This window comes from Macaca mulatta, chromosome 15 (genome assembly GCF_049350105.2).
Source record: "Macaca mulatta isolate MMU2019108-1 chromosome 15, T2T-MMU8v2.0, whole genome shotgun sequence".
NCBI lineage: Eukaryota > Metazoa > Chordata > Mammalia > Primates > Cercopithecidae > Macaca > Macaca mulatta.
The window spans coordinates 18,512,949-18,527,163 of NC_133420.1; the positions used below are offsets into that span (position 1 = coordinate 18,512,949).

At 49.7% G+C, this 14,215-nt stretch overlaps 1 protein-coding gene across 11 annotated transcripts in view; it reads right to left on the reverse strand.

Moving 5' to 3' along the window:
* Positions 1–14,215, reverse strand: part of PTPA (protein phosphatase 2 phosphatase activator) — a 37,420-nt gene that overhangs the window by 15,350 nt on the left and 7,855 nt on the right. For 5 of the 11 annotated variants that reach the window (XM_077967845.1, XM_015116650.3, XM_077967846.1 and 2 more), the window contains 4 exons: positions 13,074–13,171; positions 10,750–10,836; positions 4,225–4,350; positions 1,776–1,893 (listed from right to left, as the gene is read on the reverse strand). In XM_077967845.1, coding sequence (XP_077823971.1) covers positions 1,776–1,893; positions 4,225–4,350; positions 10,750–10,836; positions 13,074–13,171 — 429 coding nt within the window. Of the gene's footprint in view, positions 1–1,775; positions 1,894–4,224; positions 4,351–5,579; positions 5,685–10,749; positions 10,837–13,073; positions 13,172–14,215 lie in introns of all 11 variants that reach the window. The other 6 variants (XM_077967843.1, XM_077967842.1, XM_015116651.3 and 3 more) reach the window with 3 other exon arrangements.

A 14,215-nucleotide genomic window follows, 5' to 3' on the forward strand; every position in this document is an offset into this window, starting at 1 on the left:
TCTGGAGGGAGGTGAGAAGAGAATGTGTCAGAGAATACTTCTGTCCTGTCTCTGGAGGACAAAGACCCCTCCAGGGCCTGGAAGCTTGTGAGCTCAGTTTCCTTCCCCTGCCACAGTTTCCAATTATGACCAGCCATGGCCCAGGCTCCCATTGTTCAGGGGTTCGAATGCAGCTGGGGCACCAACCCCTGCTGACTTGGCCAGTCTTCCCTCTTTGATCTTTTCCCTGCTGGTCTTAGTCAAAGCCCCACCCGGTCCAAGAGGGCCCTTCTCCAGGGCCTGCCTCTGTGGCCGGGGCTCCCTCTTGTAGATCACATTCCCCAGACAAGGGGAGGGCTGAGCGGTGCTCCCATTTGCCTGCTGCAGGGAAGAAGGAAAGGTGGGCCCTTACCAAAGCAGAGGTCCTCCTTAGCTACACAGGCCATGCCCTGACCTAGAGAATGCCTCCCTTTTATATTTTCGAGAGATGGGGTCTCAGCATGGTGGCTCACACCTATAATCCAAGCACTTTGGGAGGCTGAGGTGGGAGAACAGCTTGAGCTCAGGAGTTCAAGACCAGTCCGGGCAACATGGCAAAAACCCTTCTCTATAAAAACTACAAAACAATCGGCCAGGCGTGGTGGCTCACGCCTGTAATCCCAGTCCCAGCACTTTGGGAGGCCAAGGCGGGTGGAGAAGTAACCTCACCAGAGGTCAGGAGTTCGAAACCAGCCTGGCCAACATGGTGAAACCCTGTCTCTACTAAAAACACTAAAATTAGACAGGTATGGTGGCGTGTGCCTGTAGTCCCGGCAGAAGAATCGCTTGAACCCAGGAAGTGGAGATTGCAGTGAGCCAAGATCGTGCCACTGCACTCCAGCCTGGGCAACAGAGTGGGACTCTGTCTCAAAAAAAATAAATAAATAAATTGCCAGGCTGGTGGTGCACACCTGTAGTCCCAGGTACTGGGGAGTGGGGAGATGCAGAGGCAGGAGGATCACTTGGGCCCAGGAGGTCAAGGCTGCAGTGGGCCAAGATCACATCACTATACTGCAGCCTGGGTGACAAAGCAAGACCCTGTCTCAAAAAATATATATATAAATAAAAATAACTTAAAATAAATTTTTAAAAAAGAGATGGAGTCTCACTACATTGTCTAGGCTGGTCTTAAACTCCTGAGCTCGGGCAATCCTCCCCGTCGGCCTCCCAAAGTGCTGGGATTACAGGCGCGCACCACAGCACCTGTCCACACTTCCCTTTTAAGGTGCCCACACACTCCCTCTCCTCAAAGTCCAAGTCCGCTTGGCTTACATGGACCACAGAACCAAAGAGCTCAAGAGCACAGACAATGTGGCTAAGAGACAAAGGGTGCAAGGGAGAGGGTGTGCCACGACACTGCAGAGGCCACCAAGAAGCGTTCTCATTTCTCAAAGCTTCAGTAAGCTGCTGCCTTGACATACAGTAAGTGCTCAATTAATAATTATTATTTTGGTGATGATGAGTTGCTCAGAGACCATTTTCACAAGAACAGAAAGCAGCGCTGCGTGAGCACCATGCACAGGGCATCAGCTCCCCCTGGTGGACTACAGCAGAGCCACAGCATCCGGGCCTCCCTGCATGCCTACGCCCTCCCTGCCGGTGAAACCATCCTGCACCCCAGCTGGCCCCAATAGGCTGCAGGTGCTTGGCAAATTCTTGATTGCTCTTGCTTGCTCAGAGGGCCCCGAGACCACCTGAAGCCCAAAAAAGAAAGCAGTGAAGCTAGATAAGTACAGAGTCCCACAAGCAGCAGATACCTGTGCCGTAGTCAATGCGCGTGGAGTTCCCCACTGACTCCTTTAGGTAAACAGCCACCTCAGGCACAGCAGCTGCCAGATGGGTGGGGACCACTGTGGCCACCAAGTTTTCTGCTTCCTGGTAACACAAGAGACACAAAGTGGTGGCAGCACATTAAGCAGCATCCCAGTGGGCAGGTGCCCAGGGGCAGCACCTGACTGGGGGCCCACGCTGCCATGCCAGGCCAGCCTGGTTCCCTGTTCTGACGGGCCACAGAAGGAAGGGGAGGGACAGCATTTATTATTCTACAGCAGAAGACTACCCAGGCAGCTTATCATCGACTGATTCTTCCAGGGCACAGGGGTCTGGGGCAAGACAGGAGGAATCTGGAAAAAAGCCTCAATCCTCCCATGTGGTAAATCACTGGAGCCCCACAGAGACTCTGGTAGGTCGGTGCTATGATTCCCACACAGGCCACCTTCCTAAGAGCTTGTGTCATGTGCCATTAAAAGACATGCAGAAGAATGTTCACAGCAGCATTGTTTAGAGTAGCCAAAAGGTGGAAATGCAATGGAAATGTCCATCGACAGTGAAATGAATAAAGTGTGGTATAGTCATACAATAGAACACTACACAGCAAAGAAAAAGACTTATAGCTAGACACGAAAACATGGATGAATCTCAGACATGACATTGAGCAAAAGAAGCCAGAGTTATACGAAGTTCAGAAACATGGAAAAAAATCAATTTATGGAATAGAAATCAGAATAATCTGAGCTATATCAATTGGGAAGGGGAGCACTCCAGCTAGAATGTTCTATTGCTTTGCATGAGTGGTGACTCCATGGGTAAAAAACTTGGCATGAGTAAGCCGTACAGCTATAATTTGTCAGCTTTAATATATAACTTAAGGTTGGGCACAGTGGCTCACACCTGTAATCCCAACACTTTAGGAGGCCAAGGTGGGCAGATCACCTGAGGCCAGGATTTCAAGACCAGCCTGGCCAACATGATGAAACCCCATCTCTACTAAAAATACAAAAATTAGCCAGGGGTGGTGGCGCATGCTGTAGTCCCAGCAACTTGGGAGGGTGAGGCAGGAGGATTGCTTGAGCCCAGGAGGTCAAGGCTGCAGGGAGCTACACTCCAACCTGAGCAACAGAAAAGAAAAAAAAAAGACCATGTACCATCTTAAGAGTCCAGAGGCAGGCCCGGGCCTCTCTTGGGAATAGCACTTCACTGGGTCCTGAGTCCTCCCCTCTGCTCTATGTGAAAATATTGGGCCAGAGCAATTAGGACCCAAATTTCCTTAAGCTCAGTTGTAGACAACTGGCACGAGAATCTCCTGGAAAGCTGGTGAAAATCCAGATTCCCAGTCCCTACCCAGACCTGTAGACTCTGCTTTTCTAGACAGGGTCTGAGATCCTGCATTTTTATTTTATTTTTGTTTGCTTTGAACAGGTAACACCTTCATAAGATTCAAAAATAAAATCATCAGTAGGGGATCAGTTCAATAGACTAGTCCATCTACACCATGGAGTATGCAGCTAGCATTCCAAGTGGGTGTGCAATGGCTCCATCATAGCTCAGTGCATCCTCAAACTCCAGAGCTCAAGTCATTCTCCTGCTTCAGCCACCCAAGTAGCTGAAACCAAAGGCATGCACCACCATTTCTTATTTTTTGCAGAAACGGGGTTTTGCTATGTTGCCTAGCCTACTCACAAACTCCTGGGCTCTAGTGATCCTCCCACCTAAACCTCCCCGAATTCTGAGATTACATGCATAAGCTACCATGCCCAGCTATTAAAAAAATTCCTTTTCTGGGGCCAGGCACGGTGGCTCACACCTGTAATCCCAGCAATTTGGGAGGCCGAGATGGGTGGATCACAAGGTCAGGAGATCGAGACCATCCTGGTTAACACGGTGAAACCCTGTCTCTACTAAAAATACAAAAAATTAGCCGGGCGTAGTGGCGGGCACCTGTAGTCCCAGCTACTCAGGAGGCTGAGGCAGGAGAATGGCAGGAACCTGGGAGGCGGAGCTTACAGTGAGCCGAGATCACGCCACTGCACTCCAGCCTGGGTGACAGAGCGAAACTCCATCTTGGCGAGGGGGAGAAAAAAAATTTCCTTTTCATAGCTGCACAGTACTCCATGATATGGATGGACTAATTTATTTAAATGATCCCCTACAGATGGATACTTGGAACATTTCCAATTTGCCGTAATACAAATAGTGACTTAATAAACAGCCTTGTAGTGCAGAGGGCTGTATATGCATAGTCGTGTTTCCCAGAAGATGACCAGAGTATAAACTCATTTGTAATTCTGCTAAGTGAAACTGCCATTTTAACAAACTGTCTGAGATTTGTATATGCCTAGAAGCGCTATACAATGCAGGCCCTTTCCCAACTGGTGCCACCACCCTCACTGCCAGCCCAGTCCCTGGCCTGTCCTGTGGCAGCCTCACCTCATCAAGTTTGGCATACCAGGTCCTGTATGCCTTATTCCCAAACCGAGAGGGCTGGTCCACTGGAGGAGTCTCATCAATCCACCTGTCCAGCGTGTTGAGAAGAGCAACTAGTTTCTCAATGGCCTGTGGAGGCAAAATAGAGGGGTCCAAGCTACAGTGACAAGTGGCTCCCGCTTAGCCACAGAGGGAAGTCCACTGCTGCCAGACAATGACCAACCCCTTGGCATGGCCCCTGCTGGCCACCCTCCCCCATCCCTCTTTCTTCCCCACTGTCCTGAATATGAAGGAGGGTCAGGGGAGCACGATGGGATTTCCAGAGAGGGAAGCACACTAGGCTGATGGGACAGGGACGGGGTGGCTTTAGCACCTGGTTTCTGTAGGCAGCCTACCCATGGGCTGCCACTATAGATAAGCAAACTCCAGCCCTGACATCTTTTTAAAAAGACTTTATGAGGCCGGGCGCGGTGGCTCAAGCCTGTAATCCCAGCACTTTGGGAGGCCGAGATGGGCGGATCACGAGGTCAGGAGATCGAGACCATCCTGGCTAACACGGTGAAACTCCGTCTCTACTAAAAAAATACAAAAAACTAGCCGGGCGAGGTGGCGGACGCCTGTAGTCCCAGCTACTCGGGAGGCTGAGGCAGGAGAATGGCATAAACCCGGGAGGCGGAGCTTGCAGTGAGCTGAGATCCGGCCACAGCACTCCAGCCTGGGCGACAGAGCGAGACTCAGTCTAAAAAAAAAAAAAAAAAAAAAGACTTTATGGAAGCCTTTTGTTCAGTATGCAATACCTACTCATCATAAAAAATAGAAATGTAAACAGAAGAAAATGAAAATGACCAGTAATCCTGCCACCCAGAAATACACTAAACTTTTTTTTTTTTGAGACGGAGTTTCGCTCTTGTTGCCCAGGCTGGAGTGCAGTGGCGCAATCTCGGCTCACTGCAACCCCTGCCTCCCAGGTTCAAGCAATTCTCCTGCCTCAGCCTCCCAAGTAGCTCGGATTACAGGCACACGCCACCACGCCCAGCTAATTTTTGTATTTCTAGTAGAGACAGGGTTTCTCCATGTTGGTCAGGCTGGTCTCAAACTCCTGACCTCAAGTGATCCACCTGCATCAGCCTCCCAAAGTTCTGGGATTATAGGCGTGAGCCACCATGCCCGGCCTACACTAAACATTTTAACATACCCTTCTATGTTATCTTCTTACAGTGTTTTATATTGTTTAGCATGGTGGGTCTGGATTCAAACCACAGCTAAAACACCATTTAGTTGCTGTGAGACCTTGAGCAAGTGACTAACTCTGAGCCTCTCAGTTTCTTCGTCTAAAGAATGGGGCTGATGATAAATACCTCCTGAGGTGCATAGTGCCCGGCACGGGGTAACAGAATACATTCATCACAGGACACATTCTGCTTTGCAGCCTGCTCCTTTTCCTCATGAACCTCATTCCACATCTACATATAAACATTATCTTATGACAACCTTTACTAAGTGAATAACATTTCATCGTGCCACTGCGTTATAATTAATTTAACTAATTCCTCACTGTTAAATGTTTGGGTTATTTCCACCTGTTTCCCTATCTATTTCATACATAATGCTACAGTAAATCAGTTTGCAACTCATATCTTTGTGGAAATGCCATCATGTGCAATGCTTTGCAGGGTGGCAGTTTGAGAGCCCATCCCCTTACGCCTTTCCCACAGAAGACAGGGACCAAGAAGTTGAATCGGAGTCAGAGGTGTGGGCAGCATTGGCACATAAAATGTTACTCAATGAAGAAATCATTCTTCATTGAGGCAATCATTCTTCATCAGGCAATCATGGCTGTCTGCCCAACCCAAAGGTCAGTTAGAAGGTGCTCCTTCCAGGCTGGCTTGTAGAAAAAGGCCAGCATCAGGGCTGGTGGAAAATATAATGCAAAGGCTATCTGCAGCCAGTCAGTCCTGGGAAGAGTCCCTGCCAGGAAGTGGATCTTGCCTGTGTCTATGGAAACAAATGGTATAAGAAGAAACTTACAGGAAATCCTGGCACTGGGTAGGAACCAGCAGGGTGATGCCCACGTGAGAAGTTACGCCTGGGATGACAAGGCAGACTAGGCCTGCCAGGTGCAAAGACTCAGCCAAGAGCTATGTATGTACTTGGGGAGAGGCAGGCTTAAGCTAATGAAACTCAGGCTGGCCATGCCCCCAGCTGCATATGTGAAACCCGCCCTGAATGCTGCTCTCTCTCATTTCCCCTTTATCTAGGCTTGGGGCATGGAAGGACATGAAAAGTAGCCTGTAAGAGGAGAAATTTCCCTTTACACCTGGCTAAAGCAGAGGGCCAGGATGGCATAAAGCTGCCTTGCTGAAATGTGAGAGCGCTGGCAGAGCCTGGCTTTGTGAAGAACCAGGAATGGCTGATAAGCACAGGCCAGACCTAACCCATGCAGCAATGGGGGCTTACAATGGATGGCACAGTTATCTTGGCCCCAGGAAGCACCAGTCAGCCCCAGATGCCCCAGGGATCTCAGTCTTAGGCACGGCACTGAAGGGGACAGAGATGGCAGAGGTCACAGGAGCCAGGCCCCAGCTGCTAGCTCAGCTGGGCCAATGAATAATTCAAAGGCTCCCAGCTCCTCTTCAGGAGAGGGCTTTTTGAATATAGGGGCTGCCTCTATTGTTTGTTGTGTTGGGAGAGAAGGGCTGGAAGAAAGGGAACTGGGGCTGAAACCCCTTTGAGGCACAAAGAACAACTCCAGCTCTCCCATTCTCCCTAGGCCAGTGCTTCCTTTTTGGATTTCAGGGACCAGTAAAATCTTCCCTAAAATTGTACTGTCCATTTTTGAATTTTGCCCCCTTGTAGGTTTTAAAAAGGCAAACAGAACAACAACAACAAAAATAAACCTCCTATCACATTTATTTTGCAAAAATCAAAAATGTTAACCCCCATAAGAGGAGGACAGGCATCATTTAAAATAAGAGCTAGCTGGCCAGGCGCGGTGGCTCACGTCTGTAATCCCAGCACTTTGGCAGGCCAAGACAGGCAGATCACCTGAGGTCGGGAGTTCGAGACCAGCCTGATCAACATGGAGAAATCCCATCTCTACTAAAAATACAAAATTAGTCGGACATAGTGGCACATGCCTGTAATTCCAGCTAGTGAGGAGGCTGAGGCAGGATAATCATTTGAACCCAGGAGGCGGAGGTTGTGGTGAGCCAAGATCGCACCATTGCACTCCAGCTTGGGTTGGAACAAGACTCCATCTCAAAAATAAAAATAAAAATAAATAAATAATAAAAAATAAAAGCTACCTTTTTTTTTCTTTTTGAGACAGTCTCGGAGTCTCACACTGTCGCCTGGGCTGGAGTGCAGTGGCACCATCTTGGATCACTGCAACCTTCGCCTCCTGGGTTTCAAGGGATTCTCCTGCCTCAGCCTCCCAAGTAGCTGGGATTACAGGTGCCCGCCACCAAGCCCAGCTAATTTTTTGTATCTTTAGTAGAGACAGGGTTCCACCATGTTGGCCAGGCTGGTCTTGAACTCCTGACCTCGTGATTCACCCGCCTCGGCCTCCCAAGGTGCTGGGATGACAGGCATGAGCCACCATGCCCAGCCAAGAGCTAGCTTTCTATGCAACACTATTGAAAATTAGAACTCACTAATGCCTAATGGTAACAATAGCTAATAACAATCCAAGTATTTATTTAGTATGTGTTAGGCACTATGCAAAAGACAACCCCTACTCATGGGATCTCAGTGAATCTTCCCCAAGGGGCCATGAGTAGTCTGCTGACTCTTACCACTCTACAGATGAGGAAACAGAGGGTCAAAAATGACAAAGCCATTGGTTCACAAGTGATGAAACTAGCCAGACTGACTCCAGAACCCAAGCGTGTAACCACACTGCAATCCTGCCAAAGCACAGTCCTTGAGCTAAGATAATACCTGGGCCAGGCGCAGCAGCTCGTCTGTAATCCCAGCACTTTGGGAGGCAAAGGCAGGTGAATCACAGGTAGGTAGGGAGTTTGAGACCAGCCTGGCCAACATGGTGAAACCCCATCTCTACTAAAAATACAAAAATTAGCCGAGTGTGGTGGCGGGCACCTGTAATCCCAGCTACTCAGGAGGCTGAGGCAGGAGAATCGCCTGAGCCTGGGAGGTGGAGGCTGCAGTGAGCCAAGATTATGCCATTGCATTCCAGCCTGGGCGACAAGAAAAAACTCAAAAAAAAAAAAAAAAAAAAGACAATACCTGGTTGTTGTGGATGGCTACCATCACAATCACGGGCAATTACAGGACTTGGCAGTTAAGGATTTGCTGGGGTAATTACAAACCTCCCCTTTAATTAGCCTTCCTCCACGACATTCCTGGCCCACTGAGTACAGCTGAGCATCCCTTACCACAGGCTCCAGGAGGAACCCCCCCTTTCCCCAGCCATCCTGCACCCAGACCCTCAGTTTCAGAGCACTGAGTGAGCCCAAAAGGAACCCAAAAAGCCACTAATGGGCCTGGCTCCCACGGGAAGGCTGCCTACCAGAAGCACAGGCCTGGTTCTCCTGAAATGAACAGAACAGGACCTAGGTCACCCTACAGCCAGACAGGCCCAGCAGTACGCAGCTCTGCCAGGGGCTGGGTATAAGGGTGAAGCACACAATGTTGATCTTGGGGCAGGTGGAGAAACTGGGCCAGGGCAGGGCCACACCTTACCCAACAGGCCCAAGGCTGTGGCTAGAGAGCTGGGTAGGCCAAAGTACTGAGGACTTTCAGTCCCTGGTGTCTGAGATAAGAGACTCAAGGTGGCTCTGGGCCAACTGGGACATGAACCCAAGAGGCTCCTGGAGGCCTAGGTCCTAGCCCTGGGAGACAGCATCCAGAAAAAGCAAAGAGCCAGTAAGGCCACACCTTCCAATCAGTATCTGCCTCCCCTCAGCTCTTGCCCTCGCTACACAAACAAAACCATCTCTGAAACAACGTCCAGAAAGCACCCACCAGGCAGTGTGAACCCAAATGCAAAAAAATGCATGTGCCCTTTGACTTCACATGTCCGCGTCTAAGAATGAATCCTTCGGAAACAAGGCCCACAGATCTATGTGCAGGGATGCAACGATATGCGAGGAGCAATGTTTACCTAGATAATCTAAAAGTCTGAAGATGGGGGCTGTTTAAATAAATGAGGGGCCAAGTTTGATGGCTCACATCTGTCACCCCAGCACTTTGGGAGACCACAGCAGGAGGATTGCTTGAGCTCAGGAGTTCGAGACCAGCCTGGGCAACATGGTGAGACCCTGTGTCTATATTTAAAAATAAAATAAAATAAAATAAAACAAATAAATGAGGGCACAGCTCACTGCAGGAGAAGAGGAGCTCTTGCTTTCCTGGGTGTCCACTGTCAGTAGGGGCTGCCCTGGAAGCTGGGTATGAGAAACACAGGGAGAGATCAGCTCTGCTGTGAATGTCTAACACATGTCTATTACTAATCTCTCCAGTGAGCACATTTACTATTTTGTAATCTGTTTTAATTTCAAAAGTTATATAAAAACAGCAGGCCAGGTGCAGTGGCTCATGCCTATAATCCCAGCACTTTGGGAGGCTGAGGCAGGCAGATCACCTGAGGTCAGGAGTTTGAGACCAGTCTGACCAACATGGAGAAACCCCATCTCTACTAAAAATTCAAAATTAGCCAGGCGTGGTGGCACACGCCTGTAATCCCAGCTACTCAGGAGGCTGAGGCAGGAGAATCGCTTGAACCCAGGAGGCAGAGGTTTTGGTGAGCCAAGATCGTACCACTGCACTCCAGCCTGGGCAACAAGACTGAAACTACGTGTCAAAAAAAAAAAAAAAATACTAACTATAAAACAGCATGTTTACCTTGATCTCAATTTTATAAATATCCACCTATTCACAGATTTTTAAAATTAGAAATATAGACATGAAAATGTGAAGTGCACATGTATTTGGGCAATCTTATTTTCTGCCCTGGCCTGGTGGTGGGCACTGAGCCCTCGAGACTCTGAAGCTATTTTTTTTCTGAGACAGAGTCTCGTTCTGTTGCCCAGGTTGGAGTGCAGTGGTGCAAACTCAGCTCACTGCAAGCTCCGCCTCCTGGGTTCACGCCATTCTCCTGCCTCAGCCTCCTGAGTAGATGGGACCACAGGCGCCCGCCACCACGCCCGGCTAATTTTTTGTATTTTTTTTTTTTTAAGACGGAGTCTCTCTCTTTCCCCCAGGCTGGAGTGCAGTGGCTCAATCTCGGCTCACTACAAGCTCTGCCTCCTGGGTTCAGGCCATTCTCCTGCCTCAGCCTCTCGAGTAGCTGGGACTACAGGCGCCCGCCATCAGGCCCGGTTAATTTTTTTGTATTTTTAATAGAGACGGGGTTTCACCGTGTTAGCCAGGATGGTCTCGATCGCCTGACCTCGTGATCTGCCCGCCTCAGCCTCCCAAAGTTGTGGGATTACAGGCGTGAGCCACCACGCCCGGCGACTCTGGAGCTATTTTTGGAAAGGCTGCTGCAGCAGCTCCTCCTGGGCCTACCTCAGAGACTTTGTACTCGAAGGTCAGTTTCTTCCCCTTCACACCTTCGTTGAGGGTAAGGATGAATCCGATGTAGTCAGCGTATGCCTACCAAACAGAGAGGAGAATGGGAGAGGGGTGGCAGACCCCCCCTACCACCTGCCCCAAGCTCCACCAGATTACCAAAGAGCTCTGAGTTTTCTACTTCTCTTGAGCCTGACTCCCAACCCCACAGCAGGAGAAGTAGAAACATAATGCCAAATACCCGACCCCTACCCTCCAGAAAAGCTGGCAAGACAGTGACCACAGCAACACGCTAATCTCCAGCCAGAACAAGTACTCACTATTGCTGCCAGCAATTTCTTGACACAATAGACCTATAAGGTAGACACTGCTGTTGCTGTTGCTGTCTTACAGATGAGGAAACCAAGGGTCTTGCCCCCAGCAATCAGCCACCACAGGCAGGCCAGGCTGTCTAGTTGCAGTGCAGATGCCTGCCACAGACAGGTCTCCCCACACAACCATCCCCAGCTTTCAACCAGACACTCTCTTCCCTGCCGGGCTGCAGTTACACCCAACATAGGGATAAGAAAGCACTGAGGGTCAGGTGTTGTGGCTCAAGTCTGTAATCCTAGCACTTTGGGAGGCTGAGGCAGGAGGATCACTTGAACCCAGGAGCTTGAGACCAGCCTGGGCAACATAGTGAGACCCCATTTCTCAAAAAAATTAAAAAGTTTGCCAGGCATGGTGCCTGTAGTCCCAGCTACTCAGATGGCTGAGGTGGGAGGATTGCTTGAGCCCAAGAGGTGGAGGCTGCAGTGAGCTGTGATCACATCACTGAACTCCAGCCTGGGGGACAGAGTGAGACCCTGTCTCAAGAAAAAAAAAAAAAAATAGCATTGAGGTGCAGGCCCCTAGAGAGGCAGGTGCTGGGAACAAGTGACTCCTGTTTGGTTTTGCTTCTTCTTCATCCCTTTTTCCTCTCACTTTCTTTCTCCTTATCCAAGCTGGGGTGTCCACAGTAAGCCCTGAGACAAGCCCTGATATCTAGAAGGAAGTATTCCTATACCAAGATCTTCCTGCCAGCCATGGGATGACCCCCAGCAGGCCAGGCCTCTCCAAAGCAACTCTCCCAGGCCAGGGCAAGTCTGAGCCCCTGTCCTGACTGTAGCTACGCTGGAACACATGGATGAGAAGCAGCAAAGGAAGTGTCACATTTGGATTCAAACAAACAAGCAGGTTCTCAACTAGAGCAATCTGGCTCAGAGAAGATCTGACAAGATCTGGAGACAATGCTAGTTGTGACAGCTGGGGAAAGGAATGCTGCTGATATCTAGTGGGTAGAAGCCAGAGATATTACTAAACGTCCTACATGGCACAGGACGGCCCCCTACAATGAAGAATTATCTGCCCCCAAATGTCCATAGTGCTGACATTGAGAAACTCTGAGGTAAAGCAACCAAGATGATGAAAGGACTGAAACTATATCCTTTGAGTCTCTAAGCTGAAGGGACTGTTGATCCTGGTGAAGGCTCAGAAAAGACATGATAACCATTTCCAAACACTGAGAGGGCAGGCTTGTGAAAAAGGAACCACACAGGCTTAGATGGCCCCAAGCCCCAGTGAGGACAAGGCAAAGAAGTCGTAGGGTGTGGGTCTCCTGGAAAATATGCCCGGCACGCGAGGACCCCTGTGCCCAGCCTTCTGTACGAGCAACACTCTCCAGCTCAGCTCACAGGCCGGGCGCAGGAGCCTGACTAGAATTGGGCCAGAGGCCTTCCCTTAGAAATTGAAATTGGCTTGCTTTTGCTCAGTCTGTATTTCCACAGCCTGTACCAGAAGCCTGGGAGGTACAAGTAGTTATCTTCTGCCCATCATTTCAGTTGAGCAGCAGAGAAAGTCAATCTGTGCCCAGTGCTCTGGGTCCCAGCTCCTAGGTATGTGCAGGCTTAGCTATATGCCTGGCCAAAGTTTCCATGAGATAGCCTCTTCTCCCTTTAAGGCACTGGCTGCCACACTTGCTGTTACTTGCAGCCAAGAATCAAAGTGACTCGCTCCATCATTTCGAACACTCATGTTCCGCCAATACAGCAACACTCAAGGGGCAATGGCTTATGAGAACCAGGAGCGGAACTCTCCCGGGCTACCCTGGCGCCAGCCTGATAAAGATCTAGGGATGGGACAGCCAGCTCCCGTCACCTTTCTCCCTAGCTTCTGAAAACTCAGGCTCCAAGAGCAAGAAGGGCCAGGAACTCACCACCCGTCATGCCAAGAAAACCACTGCCTTTGAAAAGCCCAAGTTTCTCACTGCAGTTCCAAGCCTAAAGTGCAGACACCACAGGTACCTGAGAACGCTTCCATTTGCCCATGTCTGGAACTGTGTGGATCTCCTTTTTTGGAATGATGAAGTTCTGAGTGGCTGGAGGGGCCTCCTCCGAAGAATCTTGACCAAAAAAAATGAAAAAAACAAATAGGTAAATAGAACCCTCCCCTATAATACACACACTCCTTCTCACCTTTTTTTTTTGAGACCGTTTTGCTCTTGTTGCCCAGGCTGGGGTCCAGTGACATGATCTCGGCTCACAGCAACTTCCACCTCCAGGGTTCAAGCAATTCTCCTGCCTCAGTCTCCTGAGTAGTTGGGATTACAGGCATGCACCACCACACCCAGCTAATTTTTTTTATTTATTTATCTTTTTTTTTTTTTTGAGACAGAGTCTTGCTCTGTAGCCCAAGCTGGAGTGCAATGGCGTGATCTTCGCTCACTGCAACCTCTGCCTCCCGGGTTCAAGCGATTCTCCTGCCTCAGCGTCCTGAGTAGCTGGGATTACAGACGTGTGTCACCATGCCCAGCTAATTTTTGCATTTTTAGTAGAGACGAGGTTTCACCATGTTGGCCAGGCTGATCTCAAACTCCTGACCTCAGGTGATCTGCCCGCCTTGGCCTCCCAAAGTGTTGGGATTACAAGTGTGAGCCACCACGTCTGGCCTCTCTCTCACTTTTAAACCAGGACTCCAGGACCTGAGCCCTCGCACAAACCAGGCACATACTTCCAGGACAGAGTAATGACTTGTTAAGCCAAACTCACCAGCCTCCTACCCTTCCTCACTCTGGGGAGGAAAGAGAAGGACAATATTGACAATCCCTTCAATAACCATGCCCTCCCTTCCCTCTCCCCACCACAGCAGGACGCTTAGAGAAATAAAACCAAGTTGATGTTTCAGACATACACAGGCAATTCACAGAAGAAAAAAAACAGGCCAGGCGTGGTGGCTCATGCCTGTAATCCCAGCACTTTGGGAGGCCAAGGCAGGTCGATCACGAGGTCAGAAGATCAAGACCATCCTGGCTAACATGGTAAAACCCCGTCTCTACTAAAAAAATACAAAACAAATTAGCCAGGCACAGTAGCCAGCACCTGTGGTCCCAGCTACTAGGGAGGTTGAGGGAGGAGAATGGCGTGAACCTGGGAGGCGGAGCTTGCGG